The sequence below is a fragment of the Muscardinus avellanarius genome (assembly GCF_963383645.1).
Source record: "Muscardinus avellanarius genome assembly, chromosome: 10".
NCBI classification, from domain to species: domain Eukaryota; kingdom Metazoa; phylum Chordata; class Mammalia; order Rodentia; family Gliridae; genus Muscardinus; species Muscardinus avellanarius.
This window is the reverse complement of record NC_137796.1, coordinates 69,087,806-69,108,441: the sequence shown is the minus strand read 5'-3', so window position 1 is coordinate 69,108,441 and position 20,636 is coordinate 69,087,806. Positions and strand designations below refer to the sequence as shown.

Sequence of the window (20,636 nt, the reverse complement as noted above, 5' to 3'; positions counted from 1 at the left end):
CTTTTTTTGGGTGATACTGGGGATGGAATTCAAGGGTGCTCTACCTCTGAGCACCCAGTCCTTGTGTGTGTGTGAGTGACAGGGTCTTGCTAAGTTGCCCATGCTGGCCTTGAGCTTAGGATCTTCTGGCCTCAGCCTCCAGAGTTGCTGGTATTACAGATGTGTGCCACTGTAGCTATCATTCATATTATTTTTTCTTTTTCTTCTTTTTGGTGGTACTGAGGATTGAATCCAGGGGCATTCTACTTCTGAACTATACCTCCAGCCCTATTATTATTATTAGAAACAGGGTCTTAAGTTGCTGAGGACCTCACTAAATTACATACCTGCAATCATCCTGTCTCAGCTTCTCAAGTACTGGGATTACAAATGTCCCCCACCATGCCCAGCTTTATATTACTTGGGATGTCCAGATGAAAGGATAAATAAATTACTAAGAAGTTAACCAATTAAACCTCTTTTCCCAGCCTGTATATCCAATACCAACTCCCCAGTAGTTTCCTACTTTATTCATTATGTGCTTGGTGTCTTCTGATTGTGGGAATGTCCTGGCTCGGAGCTTCCCATTCACACCCAGCTCCTCGCAGAGTGCACCTCAGTGTCAAACTGATCGGGCAAGGCTTCCTCAACAGATGAGGGACTACGCGGCAGGCTGTTTTTTCTTGTACTTCATCCTGCTGTGTGTTTTCTGATGCCCGATGAGGTGTGAGCTCTGGGTGAAGGCTTTTCCACACTTCTTGCACACGTACGGGCGCTCCCCTGTGTGAGTCCTCTGATGCCGGATGAGGTGGGAGCTCTGGCGGAAGGCTTTCCCACAGTCTCGACAGGTGTAGGGCTTGGCACCGGTATGAGTCCTCAGGTGCTGGGAGATGGCCGAGCGGTCATTGAAGGTCCTGCCACATTCTTGACACTCAAAGGGCCTCTCCCCGCTGTGAACTCTCTGGTGCTGCGTCAGGGAGGAGCTCTGAACGAAGCCTTTCCCACAGTCCTGACACACATAGGGCTTCTCTCCTGTGTGGATTTTTTTATGTACAGAAAAGTATCTTGGGTTCCGGAACATTTTACCACACTCGCTACACCGGCAAACTTGGCTCCCCTTGTGAATTCTTATAAATGTGATCTGCTGAGCACACCGGCCGACGACTTTCCGATGACTACTGCTTTCTCTGGCTTTTCCTTTTACACAGCTCTTCTGATGCATTTTTACATGTGAACCATGGGTCACACTTTTAGTCTGGGCACCATGTTTGCGCAAATGCTTTTTAGGAGGAATTTTCTGTGGTGAACCTTTGTTCATGTTGTAAACAGCTTTTGCTTTGGATCCAGGGCTTTTACAGAGCTGCTTCTGAGGGAGGTCTTTTTCCTGAGTGAGCTCCTCTTGTTCCAACCCTTTGTTTGGGACTTCTGGGACCTCACTTTGCAAGGCATCTTCTGAGGTGGAGGACTGGGTAATATCCCCTGAGGATTCTTTCATTTTCAAGCCCTGAACTGGTTCTTCTGCAGGAGTGCCAGAATCTGGAGTTAACTCTTTGCTTCCCAGTGTATTCTTCCACCCTGAAAGAAATCCAAACATATGGATGATGCAGAGAGAAAGTTTCAGGATAGGGTGGGAAGCATAGCACATAATTAAATACTCAAAAGTTAGGGGGCAGCCGGGCGTGGTGGCACATGCTTGTAATCTCAGCATTCGGGAGGCTGAGACCGGAGGATCGTGGTTCACAGACAGCCTCAGCTACTTAGTGAGGCCCTCTGCAACTCAGCGAGACCCTGTTTCAAAAATAAAGAATAAAAAATTGGGCAGGGCGTATAGTTTGGAGGTCAAATGCCTCTGGGTTCCATCCCCAGACCCGCAAAAAAAAAAAAAAAAAAAAAAAAAGTTAGGGGGCTAGCTGGGCATGGTGGCACACACTTGTAATCCCAGCATTTGGGAGATTGAGAGAGGAGGATCTCGGTTCATGGCGAGCCTCAGCTACTTAGTGAAGCCCTTTGCAACTCAGTGAGACCCTGTTTCAAAATGAATAAAAAAAGGGCTGGGGGTGTAGCTTGGAGGTAGAATGCCCCTTGAAGTTAGGGGTTTAGTCATTTAACCTGGAGAGTGACACTGAAAATTTGTGAGGTAGCAAAGAGGAGAAGAATTGACTTGGTGACAAGCTGATGGGCAAGGGTAGGGAGCTTCTGAGAAGCAGCTTTCCAGGATTCTGTTCTTTCATTCCCGTGGCTGGGTGGTGAATCACAGGTGAGGCTGCCTCTGCCTTTTCTGTGCTCTCACCCTCCAGGTCCACAGTTCTAGGACCTGTACAGAGCAAGGGACCCCATAGGGCAGGCCAGTCCCAGCCAAGAGAAGCTGAGGTCCGGCAGAGGCAGGTATGTCCTTACCCACTGAGACCAGGTTCCCTAAGGTCTCCATCATCACGTCATGGTACTCGGTCCTCTGTGTTGGAGCCAGTAGCCCCCACTCCTCCTGGCTAAAGTCCACAGCCACGTCCTGGAAGGTCACTGGCTCTTGTGGTGGTACACATGTCAGCTCAGCAGGAAGACCAGGGATCTGTCCATGGGAGGGAAAAGGGTTGTCTGAGACACTCTACAGGAGCCTGCTGTGCCTGGGACCCATGGATCGTCCATGGGAAGGGAAAGGACTGGTTGGGACCCTCCACTGAAGGTCACTGTGCCAGGGACCCACAGATTTGTCCATGAGATAGAAGCGTGCTGGCTGGGTTACTCCACAGGAGTTTGCCATGACAGGGATCCCTTTGCTTTGGGAATTTGCTGAGACACTGAAATCAGGTCTGCAATGGATTCTATCTTGCAAATCAGAGTTGGGGCCCAGTAAGGGAGGCAGAATTCTGGCTCATGAACAGCCTCAAGTGCAGTAAGAAACTCAAACTGTATAGGCCTGTAATATACCAACATCCCTAGCCAGAGAGCCTTCTCCAGGAGGCTGTGTAATCATCAGTCCTTTCTGGGGAGCTGATCAGGACTCCAAAAGGAAGAGGGTTCCCTACCCTGTCTTTCGCTGGATCTGGGAGGCATTTCCCAGATGGAACAGAGCCTGCCTGGGAAGGAAGAGAACATGGAGCCATGAGCCTGGGGTTGGTCATGGATTCTTCTCATCTCCTGCTTTCTCCACTTGCCCTGGTGCCCTACACAGGCCAGGAAGAGGCTTCCCTTCCTGCTCAGGTTGCTTCAGAGCCCAGCATAATCCTGAGAGCTCAGAAGCATGGAGTGGACCAGCTGTGGGAGGCCTTGGAAAGCCGGGAGAGGGAGGGCCCCACTCACAGGGCATTATGGCTAAGGAACAAGGGGTGAGCCCACTCACCTCAGGCAGCACCGCCACTGGCCCCCTGGCTGTGTCCTCCTCTGCCTTCTTGTGCTGAGCAGTAGTCTCAGGAGAATACGCAGGACCCTGAGCAGGTAGTGCTGCAGGAGACACCAGTGTGGTGGGATCAGCAGGGTGGGGACTGAAAAGGCCAAGCACAGCTGGCTCCTTAGTACAGGGGCTGCTGCACCCTACATGCTTCCCTGGCCCACCAGGCTGTGGCTTCCTCCTGGACACAGTGACTGTATCTGATAAAACACAGAGCCCACAGCCAGGCAATCAGCTGCTCCAGCAAGGCTTTGGCTGGAACAATTGGGAAACAAATCCTATGCTGGGAAGCTGATGGGCAGAGAGAATGCCTGTGAGTAAAGTCAATAGAGGGTGACAGATCTGAAACAAGGGCATGAGCCCTGAAACACTACTGGAGCTCCTGGGTCCAGCTGTGCCTGAAGCTACAGACACCTTGGAGCTTTCTCAATAAAACCTCCTTCTCACCAGATGCAGTGGTGAATGTGTGTAATCACAGTGCTTGAGAGGCTGAGAAATAGGGATCACAGGTTCAAGGCCAGCATGTAGTAACTTAGTGAGAACCTGTTTCAAAATAAAATATAAAGGGTTGGGAATGTGGCTCAGAGGTAGAATGCCCCAGATTCAATTTTCAGTACATTAAAAAAAAAAAAAAAAAAAAAAAAAAAGAAAATCTTACTGGAGCTACTCTGTGTGTTTCTGGCTGACACACCAGGGGCTCAACTAATACAGTGACCACAGAACACATCATCTCCGTGGTCTCTGAAAGACCTCTTTCTGTCATTGTTGGTGATACTGTCTGATTTTCATCATCTTTGAGGTTGTGCTTCATTTCATGAACTCTGCAACTGCCACTCTGGCACCTGTATCGGTTGCTTGTTGCTGCTGTAACAAATTGCCATATACTTAATGGCTCAAATTAGCACACATGTATTATCTTAAGCCTTAAGATCAGAGAGTCTGACATACACCTTTCTGGGCTAAAACCAAGGTACAAGTGGAGTTGTGCTCTTTCTGGAGGCTCCAGGGCAGGACCTGCAGACTGTCCAGCATTTCCAGCTTAGGCTTCTTCCTTGGATCACCCTGGCTCTGTCACTTTATTTTCTCTGACCTGATTTTCTGTTTTCCTTTCATTAAACCCATCAGAGAAATCTAGGATAAACTCCCATATCAAGACTCTTATGGTGTGGTGGTACATTCCTATAATCCCAGTACTTAGGAGGCTGAGACAGGAGGAGCACAGATTTGAAGACAGCCTCAGAAAAACACAGTGAGACTCTCAGCAACCTAGTGAGTCCCTGTTTCCATGCAAAAAAATTAAACAGGCTGGAAGTGTAGCTGGGAGGTAGAATGTCTCTGGTTTCAATCCTCAGTACCGCACACACACACACGCACACAAAAGACCCTTAACTACATCTGCAAAGTCCTTTTTGCCGTATGAGGCAAGGTAGTCTCAGGGTTCAGGAACTGGAATGTGGACAGCTTTGGGGACAATTACTCTGACAACAACAGAACTCAGTGCGTCAGAAAGAGACAACTCATGCTATTGCCTACCTCGCTCCCTCCCACACCAGCTTCTTCAGGAAGCCTGTTCTCTGTGAATGTTGCCATCCATCCACCTGCGGACTCTTCCTCCTTCCTCCTCAAACACAAATGTCAACCAGTCAATCATTTATTTACTCCAGAAACATCTTCTGGGCATCCATAAAATTTGGAAAACGGAGGTGAGCAATGTAAAGCATTCACACTCCATAAACTCAGTCTGACAAAGAAACTGAGTCTCAAAGTTTCGCTCCCTAATACATCCCATGCATGTGTCCTTTCCCTCCCCACATGGGCTCTCCTACCCGAGCCAGTATGTGTCCCTGTGGACAGAGCAACAGTTCTAGTCCCTATTCTCCATGCACCATCCCATAAAAACAGCAGCCCAGGGCATCCCTAAAGCTCAAACCAGGCTGGGCTGCTCACTCCAAACATTCAAGGACTGATGCCCACTGCTGTAGCAAAACATTTTTTTATTCAGTACTGGGGATTGAACCCAGGGGCATTCTACCTCCGAGATATACCCCGAGCCCTCTATTTTATTCCTTATTTTGAAACAGTGCCTCACTAAGTTGCGGAGGGCCTAAGTGGCTGAGGCTGACAGTGAACCTGTGATCCTCTTGTCTCAGCTTCCCAAGTACTGGGATTACAAGTGTGCACCACCACACCCGGATTAACATAACACTTTTCAATGCTTCAGGACAACATGCAAGTTCATACAAGAAGCTAGGTGTAGTAGTACATTCCAATAACCCAGCTACTCAGGATGCTGAGGCAGGAGGATCCCTGGCACTCTGGAATTCAGGACCAGTCTGGGCAACAGGGGGAGAACCTGTCTCAAAAACAAAAAAATAGAGCTGTGTAGGGTGGCACAGGTCTTACTCCTCCAGGACGCCTTCACCAAGCTCTCTCCTCTCACCCTTCCAATACACTTACCTTCCTCCTTGGATATGGAGGTAACGTCCTCCACCAGAGCAACTGCAGCCTGGCAGTCCTCTGGGTGCTGTGACTCCACCCACATCCGGAGCTTCCTGGGTAGTGCACCCAGGAACTGCTCCAGCACCAGTAATTCCATGATCTGTTCCTTGGAGTGCGCCTTGGGCTGTAGCCACTGGTGACACAACTCACGAAGCTGGGCCAGGGCCTCCTGGGGACCAGTGGATTCCTCATATTGGAACTGCCGAAACCTCTGACGGGCGGCCTCCGGGTCAGCTGGATAATGGCCTGGCTGCTGGGCTGGCTTCCTGATGGTATCTGGGTTCAGACCCCCATTTTTGGAATAGAGGGCCCGGATCTGGGCATTCCGAGGACCAGCCACCTCCTGGTTGAGTGTGAGGACCTCAACAACCCTGATCTTCATCAGGGGATTCGCAGCAGGCTTCAGCTGAGGGTCCAGCAGAGCCCCAGGATATTCTGTAAGTCAAAAGCAGAAGTGACCTATAAGCACATTATACTCAAGGCCATCACCCACAAATCAAAACCAGAGTAAAATATGACTTCACACCTGCTAAGATGGCTATTATCAAAGGTGGATGCTTAGTGGTAGAGGGCTTGCCTAGCATGTGCAAGGACTTAGCTTGATCCCCAGGAACAGAAGCACAAGTATGCAATCAGATAAACAACTGAGGATATTGTGGGGAGCCATTAAGGTTTTCCCCTTACCTTTACACTAAAAGAATACTTCTGACTGTCCTTCGCTCAGCTGACTGTCCTTCGCCCAGAGTCAACAAGGTTTGGGGTCATGGAGGGTTCAAAGTAATTAAAGTCTGAGAGAAGATTAGGTTTGTGTTGTTCGTGATGGCACAAGGGTATTGATTGACCTGCCCATAATGTATGTACTTTGGACTTGTCATTACTGTATTCCGGTGTAACCTGAAGTGAGAAACTATAAATACCACAGAAGAAATAAACCCAGGATCGGCCAGTAGAGATATTGACCCAGGAGCAGACTAGCGATCCTCCCATGCTTGAATTGAATTCTTTGAATTGAATTCTTTAATCCTCACTCCTCTCTTCGGAACCCGTACTTTTGCTGGCTGGCTCCGGCAGGATATTAAAAAAACTGGATGTCAGCCGGGCGTGGTGGCGCACGCTTGTAATCCCAGCATTCGGGAGGCTGAGACCTGGAGGATCGCGGTTCGCGGACAGCCTCAGCTACTCAGTGAGGCCCTCTGCAACTCAGTGAGACCCAGTTTCAAAATAAAGAATAAAAACTAGGGTAGGGGGTGTAGCTTGGAGGTCAAATGCCCCTGGGTTCCATCCCCAGACCCGCAAAAAACAAACAAACAAACAAACAAACAAAAAAAAAACCTGGATGTCTCATACACTACTGGTAGAAATACATATTGTGGTACCACTGGGCAAAACAGTGTGGTAGCTCCTTAAAATTTAAAATACAGCTGGACATGGTATTATATGCCTGTAATCCAAGTACTTGGAAGGCTGAAACAGGAAGATGGCAGATTAAAGGCCAAATTTAGCAACTTAATGAGACCCTATTTCAAAATAAAAAATAGCGCTGGGGGTGTAGCTCATGGGTAGAATGCTACCAGTGTTCAAACCCCAGTACCACAGTACACATATGCATACACGCACGCGTACACACACACACACCTTTTATTTTTTTCTAAAGGACTTTGGAGGGATTGTTTACACTAAATGTTTGCTTCAAGCTTCAAAAGCTTAGTTCAAAGCCTGGCACCATGCAGTAGCACAAACCTGTAATCCCAGTGCTTGGGAGGCTGAGAAAGGAAGAAAAGCAGATTTGAGGGCAGCCTCAGCTGCTTAGTGAGATCCTATTTCCAAAAATAAAAGTACAAAATGTCTGGGAATGTAGCTCTGAGGTAGAATGCCCATGGACTGACTACCCAGCTTAAAAAAAAAAAAAAAAAAAAAAAAAGCAAAGAACCTTGTTTTTCTTTTCTTTTTTTCATGGTGCCATGATTGAACCCAGAAGCATTCTACCTCCAAGCTACAACCCAGCCCTATTTCACTTTTTATGTGAAAACATGATTTTGTTAAGTTGTTAAGAACTTTGCTACGTTGTTGAACCTGTGATCCTCTTGTCTCAGCCTCCCAAGTACCAGGATGACATGTGTGCACCATCACACCTAGTTGTTTTCTTTCTTAATAGTTGTGACATTTCAGGCTTAGAGTGGCTCCCAGATAAGAGGATCAGGATATACACAGGTCCTAAAGAGCAAGTATATCAGAGATGACACAGAATGTGGTGTTACTGAATAAAAGATCACAAATTATTCAACTACACTCTGCTAGAATAGATTCTAGCCAAAACATATTTGATAGTCATTCAAGATTCAGGACTTTCAATCAAACCCCAAAGCTGTAACCTCCCAAAGTTCTTTGTATCACTATTCATCTCAGGACTTCCCATATCATGTTCATCCAAGGCCTGACTTCCTCAATGTTTACTTTTTTTAATGTTTTATTTGGAAACAGGGTCTCACTAAATTGCTGAGAGCCTCATTAAGTAGCTGAGGCTGGCTTCGAACTTGTGCAATCCTACTGTCTCAGCCTCCCAAGCACGGGGATTACAAGCATGCACCACCACGCCCAGCTCTTCCTCAATGTTTTAAGACACATTCTTGTTTCATGCAGTTTTTCCAGCTACGTATTAGCAGTAGCGTAGTGAACTAATAATTCAGTCAATGTGCTAGCAAATTGGGACAGGCTGAATTGAAGAAGGAAGCCTGCTCCCAACTATATTATTTAATATTTGTTCTAGCCATTTGGGTCACATAATAGGACAAATTTTAAAAGATGGGACTTGTTTTACTACATTTGTTATCAAAGTTTTATGTATGGCTTGCTTTATGTATAACACCTGGTATAATAAAAATAATTTATTGCATCGTTCTTAGTGAGATTCTTTCTAGCCTATTTTAAAATGTGTGTGTGTGTGTGTGTGTGTGTGTGTGTGTGTGTGTGTGTGTGTCTGGTAATGAGTATTGAAACCAGGGGCTAACTCTGAGTCATACTTGCAGCCCTTTTTTATTTTTGAGACAGGGTCTTACCAAGTTGCTGAGAGTCTCACTATGCTGAGGCTATCCCTGAAACTGAGATCTTCCTGTCTCAGCCTCCCAAGTATTGAGATTATGGCATGGGATTCCAGGCCCAACCTCAGCCCATTTGAATTATTTTGTCAAATAAGGTGAGAGCTAAGGCTGATGATTTGCCTGCCCATATGAGTCCTCTAATACTGAGCACAATGAGGACTCCTACTGAAGGGCTCCCCAGGGTGTGTTCTACACACGGCAGCCCTCGTCAGTTAAGTTCTGACATGCAAAGCCTCCCCAAAATGACTGTATTCTTAGGCCATCTCTAGAAGGATGTTTGTGATGCTGGATAAGAGAATTACATACACAAACCCTTTTCCAAAGCAGTAAGACTTCCATGGTTTTCAGAGTTCTCAAATGTAATTATTTGGCATAAAAACATTTCCAAATTCAGTATAACTGAATGTTTATCCAGTATGAATTATCTCAAGTTAAGACTGAACTGGGCTAGATGTCTTCCCTACTACAATTGTATTCCAGAGATTCTTTCCCCCCTGTGTGAGTTCTCAGATACTAAAAAACTCATGAATAAGATTACTTCCATCCAGGGTCTTAAGAGATCATTATTCTTTGTAAGGCTTCTCTTACTTCAGGGCTAAATTGAGCTCAAACTAGACTTTCTCACACTAAATACATTTATTCTATCTTGTTCTTTAGTGAATTATGTTTTATATAAAAGAACTGCATTCCATTGATTTAGCCTCAGAGTCTACAAAAATGTGGGAATCCTCACAGTCTACAAAAAGGATGAAATCCAGAAGATTAGGGCTTCCCCAAGCTTCTCCTTATATAAACTATAATTATTATTTTTTACTAATGTTTATTCTGTTTGAAAGAGTTGTCACATTTGTATTTGTAGGGCTCATTTCCTGCTTAATTTCTTATCCAGTTGAAAAGGTTGTGTTCTGAAGGCTTTTCTATAATCTTAATCTATATAAGTCTCTTCTATGTACAGCCTCTTAATGGTTAAATGTAATTTATCTTCCGTCCCTTCCTTCCTTTCTCTGGGGACTAAATCCAGGGGCTTTATAACACTGAACTACACCCCAGCCCTTTTTGTTATTTCAACTGTTCTACTTGGTAGTCATATATAAGCAATGCCTTCTTTTTTGGGTAGGGAATGGGGATTGAATCCAGGGGTGCTCTACCACTGAGCTATACCCCCAATCCCTTTTTAAATTTTGAAACAAGGTCTTGCTAAATTGTTGAGGCTGGTCTCATTCTTCCTGTCTCAACTCGGAAGTACTGGGATTATACACCTGTACAACCACACCCAGCAGCAGTGCTTTTTGAATGGATATTAAGTGACAGCTGAAGATTTGAGTACTAATTTCCTCATACTCCTAACTTCACAGCATTTATTCCAACTCAGTATTTTCTTGAGGATGAATGCTATTTGTCTCAGCATTTATCCTGTTTTTCCTTCTACTTCAACAACCATTGAGAGCCCTTCTAGTTATATAATGGAAAGCTAGGTAGGCAAGCAAGCTGAGTTTGCAAAAAGCCCAGCTTTATATTTAATCCCAGTTCCATGCATTAATGGGAGGCACAGCCACATCAGTGTTCCAGGAAAAGAGGACTACTGCAGTGACTGCTGTTCTTTTTATTTTAATTTTTTTGTGTGTGTGGAGTTGGGGATTGAAGCTAAAGATATTCTTCCTCTGAGATACACCCCTAGCCCTTTTTATAAAAAATTGGGCATAAGTTGCTAAGGGTCTCGATAAATTGCTGAGGCAGCTGTGAACCTGCAATGCACCTCTCTCAGCCTCCCAAGTTCTGGGGTTATAGGTATACACCACTAGGGCCAGCTGCAGAGAATGCTATTCTAAAATTCCTTGCTTTAAGTGCTGCCTTGACCTACTTCTTAGGTCAGGTAATTATTATCTCTCCTTCAGATGCTACTGTGGACTCCCTCACTGCTCTACCACAGCTCTTTCTTTACTAACCACCAAAAGTGAGCTGTGAAAATCCATATATCTCCCCTGTTAAGAATGAAAATTAAACCCTGCTCACATTTTTTTTTTTTTGGTGGTACTGGAGATTGAACCCAGAGACATTCTTCCTCTGAGCTGCACCTCAGCCCTATTTTATCTTATTTTTTAATTTTGAAAAAGGGTCTAAGTTGTGGAGAGCCTCACCAAGTTGCTGAGGCTGGCTGTCAACCAACGGTTCTTCTGTCTCAGCCACCCAAATACTGGGATCACAAGGGTGTACCACCATACTGGCTACTCTGCTCACATTTAATGAGGCCAACTGTTCTCTGAAAAACATAACTTACTTATGCTGAGTGTGGTGGCACACGCTTGTAATCCCTGTGCTTTGGAGGCAGAGAAAGGAGGATCACACAGGTTCGAAGCCAGCCATGCTGGCTTAAGAAATCCTGTTTCCAAAAATAAAATAGGTCTGGGAGTGTAGCCCGGAGGTAGAAGGGCTTCCAGGAACCCCAGTACCACTAAAAAACAAACAAACAAACAAAAAAAACCCCCAAAAACACAACTTACATGTCTTTATGCTTTAATTACCTACTCCACTTCAGGGGTCTACTGGGCAGCTTTCTGCTCTCTGAATATACTAAACCCTTCCCTGACTCATGGTCATCCCAAACTGCATCTCTCTGCGTGTGTGTGTGTGTGTGTGTGTGTGTGTGTGTGTGTGTGTGTGTGCATTTGCTTGCTTCCTTGGGACTGAGGCTGGGGGTACTCTGCCCCTGAACTATATCGCTAGCCATTTTTATTTTGAGACAGTTTTGCTAGTCAAGCTGGGCATAAATTAGTGATCCTTCTATTTCGGTCTTCCAAGTCTCTGGGATTGCAGGTGTGTCACCAAATCCAGCTTCATCACCATTCTTAATGTCTAGAGTCTTCTTTGCCGTTAAGATTTCAGCTTAATCCCACCCCTGCAGTATACCAACCGACTTGCCAAGAATAATTTCTCAGTGTACTTTACCTTGTACAATGTAAACTGTTTATAGGCCACCATCCATTTATGGAGTCTATGATAACAGGGATTATGTCAGGTCTTTGGATTATCACCCAATCGTTTAATATACTAAATGAAACAAAAAAGGTCCTATATAAATATTTGTGAGGGGCTGGGCGTGGTGGTGCACACTTATAATCACTGCACTTGGGAGGCGGAGACAGGAGGATTGCACAGGTTTGAAGCCAGCCTCGCTGTCTTAAGAGACCCTGTTTCCAAATAAAAATATAAAAATAGGTCTGGGAGTGTAGCCCGGAGGTAGAAGGCCCATGAGCTCCATCCCCAGTTACCCCCCCACAAATATATATATGTGAGGTACAAAAAAGGGAGAGAGGGAAGGAAAGCCTCTCATTAAAGACTCTGACAGAAGAGAGGTGATTCAGCTATCTACAGCTCATGCCCAGTCTGCAAGGACTTCCTGACAAGCCTCCCCTCACATGGTTTCTTCCCTGGGATACTACCCCAAGTTGCTCTCACCTGTGAAACCAGCTCTCCTCAGATATGCAGAACCACGGGCCATCACAGCACTCCCAAAGCAGCTAAATTCAGGGGATAGATCATCCAGAAGAGAACAGCCAGGAGGTTTGCTCAAGTAAGACATGGAACAAATTCATAGCCACAAAGCCAAAAATGGACCTTAGTAGGTTGGAACAAAGGGAGCAACCAAAGGAATGGAAACCATTACGGGCAGATACAAAGCATTTTCACTGCTGGGGGGAGTCTTGCAGCTGAAGTATGGGTTGGTGAGCTGTGTTAACAGAAATGAGGTTTAAGCCGGGCGTGGTGGTGCATGCTTGTAATCCCCATGCTTGGGAGGCAGAGACAGGTGGATTGCGCTGGTTCGGAGCCAGCCTCACTGGCTTAGGAGACCCTGTTTCCAAATTTAAAAAATATATAAAATAGGTCTGGGAGTGTAGCCCGGAAGTAGAAGGGCTTCCAGGAACCCCAGTACCACCAAAAAAAAAAAAAAAAAAACAACAATAACAACAAAAAAAAAAAACCCACAGAAATTAGGTTTATTAGATGGAGGGAATGGTAGGATGGAGCTTGTGAAACATGGAAAAACCAGAAGTAGGATAGGAGGAATCACAAACACCAGTCCCACCAAGCAGTGGCAAACAGATCATGACTAAAGACTGAGACCAGATGGAGATTTCATAGCTGAGTACTCTCAGAAGCAGGTGATCCCAATGCTACTTACACCAGAGCACAAAGAAGGAGAAGGGGAGGCATCCATTGTGCTTTGTGGCCAAAATGCTGATAGAAAAATTAGCAAAGATAGCAAACATACAAAGAAAACCACCTTCCGAACCTAATTTATGAATGACACAGAAACACAAAACATCAAGTGGCTCCAGCAGTGCATTAGTCCTTCCATTTCTGTGTCTATTATCACCATGTTCACTGTTTAAAGGAGAAGACAAATCCCTATGATCATCTTGGAAAGCTCAGGAAGGGAAACTAAAATGTTACTAATTTTTCAATCACTAGAAAGGGGTAGAAGACTACTTCTTCATCCAGATAAAAAATGACTTAAAAAAAAGCTGAATCCAGCGCTGTGTTCATGAAAACTTAAGACACTTTCCTATTTAAATCAGATTAATCACTCTCAGCATCATGTTTTGAAAGTACCACCACCATCACACGATTATCCAAAAGAAGTAACAAATTAACACAACTGCCTCTCCTTCCTTCCTTCCTCTCTTTCTTGTACTGGGGTTCCTGGAAACCCTTCTACCTCTGGGCTACACTCCCAGACCTCTTTTTATACTTTTTTATTTGGAAACAGAGTCTCTTTAAGCCAGTGCGGCTGGCTTCGAACCTGTGCGATCCTCCTGTCTCTGCCTCCCAAGTGCGGGGATTACAAACGTGTGCCACCACGCTCGGCTATTTTATACTTTCTGATAAAAGGACTTTGTACAGGGAAATTTAATGAGAACCTAACTTGAGTGTTACAAATCTTAAGACAATTCAGCAGACTGACAGGCCTCTCTGGATCCCCTCTGCAGGGCTGAGAGAGGATTAACCAGATCAGACGACAGCAATGATGTAAGCCCAAAACAATGTATACACTGACAGCACTTCCTCAACTAACCCAGACAAGCTGGTGAGTGTTCATCTGGAGAACTAGATGGCCAAGGACAGCATGATTATTTTTTAACATATTTTTCTGGTGGTACTGGGGTTCCTGGAAACCCTACCACCTCCGGGCTACACTCCTAGACCTATTTTTTATATATTTTTTTATTTTGGAAACAGGGTCTTTTGAACATGCGCGACCCTCCTGTCTCTGCCTCCCAAGCGCGGGGATTACGAGCTTGTGCCACCACGCCCAGGAGCATTATTATTTTTAAATTACATGGAGATGTAACATCAAAACCCATTATAACCTGGAAGTACAGCAATACCATGTTCACTTAGCTAGAAAAAAGATCAAAGCAGCACTAAGGAGAGCCCAGAAAGAGGACTGAGAGCATGCAAAAATGATGTTAAAATAAGCAGAGGAAGAATCTAGTTGGAAAATGACGCTGAAAGAACACAGGCCTCACTGTATCCATAAGAGGAAATTCCAGAAATACTGAACTAGATAAAAAATAATTTGAACAATGGATTGAATACATTAAAGTATTTGGATAATCTGCCCACATGGTAAAAACCTCAAACAAAAAGCAGAGACATGGGCTTGGAGATGTAGCTCAGTGGTAGCACACCCGCTCGGTGCGTGCAAGGCCCAGATTTGAACCCAAGCACCAAAAAAAAAAAGAAATGAATAAGTAAAGATTTGAAAAACAGGAAGTTTTTAAATTATAAATTTTCGTTAAGACTATATAAAAACAGTATATATACATCCAGAACAGAGGTCCGACAAATACAATAAAAATGAATTCCAAGAAGGGGAAATGTATGAACTCATTAAAGAAAAATTACAAATGGTTCATTTCAGTGGTTATGAGAAAAATGTGGACTGAACATCTTTTGCAAATGTTAAGAAGACCATTACAAGCCATGAAATTTGTAAACCTTAAAGAGATCATTATAAGCCAGGTATGGTGTCGAATGCCTCTAGTCCTAGTACTTAGGAGGCTGAAACTGGGGGATAGCAGGTTCAAGGCCAGCCTCAGTAACTTAAGTGAGACGCTGTTTCAAAATAAAAAAGGGCTGGAGGATGTAGCTTGGAGGTATAATGCCCTTGGGTTCAATTCCCAGTAGCAAAAGAAAAATGGACCATCACAAACTACAAGTGCTGAATGAGAAAGGAGTGCTCATTCACTTGAGCAGCTATACATTTAATTTAATTTAATTTTGTGGTACTGAGGATTGAACCCCAGGGGCATTCTATTTCCAAGCTGCACCACCAGCCTTATTTTGGAAATAGGGTCTCGCTAAGTTGATGAGAGTTTCATTAATTGCTAAGGCTGTCTTTTTACCTGTGATCCTCCTGTCTCAGCCTCGCAAGTACTGGGATTTCTGTATGTACCACAAGCATGCACCACCATGCCCAGCTGAGCAATTTGTTCATATCAGAGTTTTAGAGTATATATTGGTTGATCCTATACTTGCACTTGTAGAAATCCAACCTATAGAAAAACCAACTTTTTTTTTTTCCCGGTATTGGGGATTGAACCTAGAGCATTCTACCCCAGAGCTACATCCCAGCCCTATTTTTTATTCTTTATTTTGAAACAGGGTCTCACTAAGTTACAGAGAGCCTCACTAAGTAGCTGAGGCTGTCAGGGGACCTGAGGTTCATCAGGTCCAGCAACTTAGTGAGTTCCCTGACAGCCTAAGCTACTTAGGCCCTCTGCAACTTAGTGAGACCCTATTTCAATATAACGCATAGAAAATAGGGCTTGGTGTAGCTTGGAGATAGAATGTCCCTAGATTTGATTCAATCCCCAGTACTCACAAAGAAAAAAAATGTTTACACCCACACACACAGCCTTGCTGGAGACAAACATGAGAGTTACAAGTGAACACAAAAAAAGAGAGCACTTGACAATGAGTAGAATGGATGAGGGAAACACGTACTGTCAACACAACTATCCAGTAGCAAAGGCTCACCTTCAAAGCAAGTAAGAAATTGGTGACTGAAGTCAGATGAAAACTTGGAGTTGATTCTTATCATAGCACCCCACCTAGGTTCTCATACTCCACCTCTTTCCCAAGACATCAATCAGCCAATAACCAGTTCTGCTGTCCCATGTGGGAACTCCCATATGCCTGGTTCTCACCTGGAAAGGTGTCTTGAAGAATTCTTCTCTCCACCTGCCAGAAGTCTTCTGCCTCCTCTAACTGAGACACCACATCTGGCTTGGATAGCTGATGTTCTGATCAAGTTAAAAGAGAGAGGGCTTGGGGTTCTGTGTGCAGGAGAAAATGCTGTCCTAATACAACACATGTTGTCCCTGCCTTCTCCCCTTCTAGGGCATGACCTAACTTCAGGCCTAGAGTAGTGACAAACACCATATTCATGCCTTCTTTGGGATTTTCTGGACTCCCCTGCTGGGAAAGGTAAAAAGGACAAGGATTCTGGCCAGCGAGACAAATGGAAATTGTTCATTGGGGGCTCTTCTGGGAAAGCTTTTTTTTTTGAACCCAAGGGCATATGACATCCTAGCTACACCCCCTGCCCTATTTTTTATTCTTTATTTGAAAGTGGGTCTAACTAAGTTGCAGAGGGCCTCAATGCGCAGCTGAGGCTGTTTGCTAACCACGATCCTCCAGTCTCAGCCTCCCAAATGCTGGAATTACAAGCGTGCACCACCACACCTGGTCTTTTGCTTAATAAATGTTGACAGATGTAAAAAAAAGATTGGCCATGCTGTTCACTTCCCCTTCTTCTTCTTCTTCTTTTTTTTTTTTTTTTTTAGGTACTGGGGGTGGGACCCATGGGCTTTTCTACCTTCGGGCTATACTCCCAGACCAATTTTATACTTTATTTGGAAACAGGGTCTCACTAATTTGCTGAGAGCTTCACTAAGTAGCGGAGGCTGGATTTGAACCTGTGTGACCCTCCTGTCTCAGTCTCCCAAGCACTGGGATTACAAGTGTGTGCCACCATGCCCGGCTCTATTTATTTATTTATTGGTGGTACTGGGGGTGGAACCCAGGGGCTTTCTACTCTGTGCTATACTCCCAGGCCTATTTTATATTTTATTTGGAAACAGGGTCTCACTAAGTTGCTGAGAACCTCACTAAATAGTTAAGGCTGGCTTCGAATCTGTGCAATCCTCCTGTCTCAGCCTCCCAAGCGTGGGGATTACAAGTGTGCACCACCACTCCCGGCCACTTCCCTTTATTTCTGCCTCAAACATAGAAAATGTTAGGAAGCCAGGAATGGTGGTGCACACTTGTAATCGCAGCATTTGGGATGCTGAGACAGGAGGATCATGGTTAGAGAACAGCCTCAGCTACTTAGTAAGGCCCTTTGCAACTCAGTGAGATCCTGTTTCAAAATAAAGAATAAAAAATAGGGCTGAGGATGTAGCTCGGAGATAGAAGGACCCTGGACTCCATCTCCTTCGCTACTACTGCAAAAAAAAAAAAAAGAAAAAAGAAAAAAAAAAGAAAAAAAGAAAAATAGCTCAAAGGTAGAATGCCCTGGGTTTTATCCCCAGTAATGAAGAAAAGATAAAAAAAGAAAGGAAAGAAAATCTTGGGGGCCACAGCCACACAATAACTAGCCAGAAAATAGGAAGGTTCATAAGAATCAAAGAGATGGAAGGGATCAAGATCATTAATGAGAGTCCAGAGCTGTTAGATACTGACACCTCATTCCCTAAAGTTATTACAAAAACAGTCAACATTCACTATTACAGATGAAATTTTCCTTTACAGATCCACCTCCCTGGTATTTTTAAGGAGATGAGTGAGGTATTGGGTGAAGCTTCAGGATCATACTGATGAGCTGCCTTTTTCCTATGGTTACAGGCCCTCCTTCTCAGGCTTCAGGGCTTTAACACTTCCACTCTGAACCCTGCAACCTGAATCCAAGCAGACAAACACTTCAGAGGCCCTATATATTATGCTACAAAACAGAGATCTTTACTGAAATAGAAGCCAGCCTTACCCACTGAGACTAGGTTCTTGTAGTTGTCCAGCATCACTTCTCTGTACAGGGACTTCTGTTTGAGGTCCAGTAGTCTCCACTCCTCCGGGGTAAAAGCCAGTGTTACATCTTCAAAATTCACTGGTTCCTAAAACCCACAGGGACTGTTCAGCCAGGGAAGATCCTCCTCCAGGGTGACAGAAAGAGGTAGGGGTGTGTGTGTGTGTGTGTGTGTGTGTGTGTGTGTGTAGTGGGGGAAGCTGACCAAGATGTCCTGAAAGCATTCTATATTTGTCATCTTAAGTTTCTCTCGTGTCTGGAACCTTGAGCAAATGGGGTCTGATCTTCAAGTCACAGCAGGGAGGACAAGTGATACCTCTGGTCTACAAAGACCTGTTCATCTTTTTTTTTTTTAGTGATACCTCTGGTCTATGAAGACCTGTTCAGTTTTTTTTTTTAAATTAATACGGGGATCTGACTCTGAAATTGGTATGGATGTCTTCTAGAAAATTCCCTGATCTGACTTGTCACACCCAAGCCTTCATCCCTGTGACCTCTGTTGCTTCTACCTCCTCCGCTAGTCAGAGATCCATATCTACTTTCTTTCTCTCCCCTTAATGAACTTTCCTTAAAGAATTCATGTTACCTCTAGTTGACATCAAACTAACTGTTGATATCTAAACATGAGCCTGATCCCTGCCTAGTCTTGGCAATTCCCTCTCACCTTAAAGTATATATACTTTAAAGCTTGAGAATCACCTAAAATTTGGCCTCTTTTCTAACCTGCCCTCTGGAGAGCAGAGCGGTTTCTCTATCAGGCAGGGTCTCTTATGTTTGTCTCATCCCCCACCACAGGTACTCTGGGGCTTAATGGTTTCACAGACTAACATCCAACCACCTGCTGCCCCCCTCCCCCTTTAAGAGCCATCTCCAAACCTGAATATAGTTATAGCAATGGCTAGCATGTATGAAGCCCTGGGTTTAATCCTAAGCACCACAAAACAAAACAAAACAACCCAAACAAATAAAAACACAAAAACCTACCACCACCACAAAAAGAAAGAAAATAAATCAACATCCCCAAAACTGAATGAAGCTTCTACTCACACAGGACCAGGCTGTCAATTGCCTGGAGGCCATAATTTTCTCCTCCTCGGTGTCTCTCTCGTGGGAGTGGGCAGAATCCTGAGAAAATCGACGTCAGGAGAACCGGAAGTCGCCTGAGAGCCAGCCACGGCCTCCCTCGCCTCGGACCTGAAGCAGGTCGTTCTGCAGGAAATGACAAGCCCACATCGTGAACTCCCCAAGTGTGCGGTCACACCTGTCGCCCTATGCCTAGGGGGCCGGTTTCCCCCAGCCGAGAGCAGACCGCACACCCCATCTCCCCACTCCCGAGGCAGCCGCTCCCTCCACCCCTGTCACGTCCGCAGCGCGCCGCTGGCCCTCGGGCTCGGGCTCCTGACCACAGCGCCCCTGCCGGACCCGCGGCAGGGGGCAGCAGGAAAGGACCGCTCCCGGTTCCCGAGCTTTCAGGATTAGAGACCCAGGCAGCGCTCCCACCACGGAACCACCACGCACCAACCCCGCGCAACCCCGACGGGAACGGATTTGGCGCCGCACTCACCCCGAGAGCGTGGCGCCCGTCGGCCCCCAGCGAAGTGCGTCAGCGCGCGCGGCACGGACTACAACTCCCAGACGCCCCCGCGGCGGGCCCCAAGAGACCGCACCCACGCAGCGGCCATCTTGGCCCGTCCGTCCGGGCGGCCCGTAAAGACGAGTCCGCCGCAAATGTGTCTCGACGGCACCCCTCTGATGGCCAGCGTTGCTGGGGAAAGTCTTCAAGGTGATTCTTGGCCACGGGCCCAACGGACTTCCGTGGGCAGAGACCCATTTCGGAAGAGTCCTGGTCGACGAGGGTTACCTCGAGGGCGGGCCGGAAGCTGGTGAAAGGGAGGGGCGTGCCGGAAGTGGGGTACGTTAGGCCAGGTGGGGGCGGGGCCTGCGCGCCCGCCGTGACGGTGGAGGGCGGCGGGGCCGGAGTCCACGCGGGATCCGCGAGAGGGAAGAGAGAAGGCCGCAGGGGTTGCTAAAGGTTACGTCTACAGAGAGGAAGAAAGGGAAGGGCAGGAAGTGTGCAGGTGCTGAGGCTAAAATACGCACAGGCTTCTGAGAAGAGGCGTCCAGGCCGCGTGAGAGGAGTGGGCGGGGCCGAGCGTCCGCCAAGGTCGGAGGCGGAGTCTGGGTGAACTGGAAGAGTGTCCGGAGCGGGGCTGACATCAGCCTTCTTTCTGGGAAGAAGAGGAAGGAGGGCTCGAGATGTGCAAAAATATGGGCGTGGTGTCCCCCTCCCCCCAGTCCTAGGGAGGCTGGGCCTAATTGTTCACCCCAAATCTGGAGAGAAAATTAGAGTTGATTCTACCCCAGGCATAGGGTAGGGCTACCCTGGGATCAGCTTCCTCCTATTCAGGAAGTAATGCAGAAGTCTGTTGCTGACCAGAATATGGCATATGCATATTTTCCTTCTTGGACAAGGAAGTGTTCTCTTTCTCATAGACCACTGACTGTCCTCTTCCTCTGATGTTAGGTTCCAGGTCTGGTGTGGTCTTCTCTTTCTCTTCCTTCTTCTCTCCTTCTTTCCCCCTTCCTT

General features: G+C 45.9%; 1 protein-coding gene across 1 annotated transcript; it reads right to left on the bottom strand.

Annotated features, from left to right (window-relative positions):
* Positions 1 to 567: 567 nt before the first annotated feature.
* ZNF274 (zinc finger protein 274) lies at positions 568 to 19,173 on the bottom strand (the record flags this gene model as incomplete). The annotated part of the gene is given in 9 exon segments (XM_080703799.1): positions 568 to 651; positions 653 to 1,554; positions 2,141 to 2,293; positions 2,377 to 2,545; positions 3,329 to 3,417; positions 5,822 to 6,298; positions 16,173 to 16,268; positions 18,011 to 18,137; positions 19,097 to 19,173. Coding segments are annotated over 9 exon segments (2,130 nt in total). The 5' UTR covers positions 19,130 to 19,173.
* Positions 19,174 to 20,636: the final 1,463 nt, after the last annotated feature.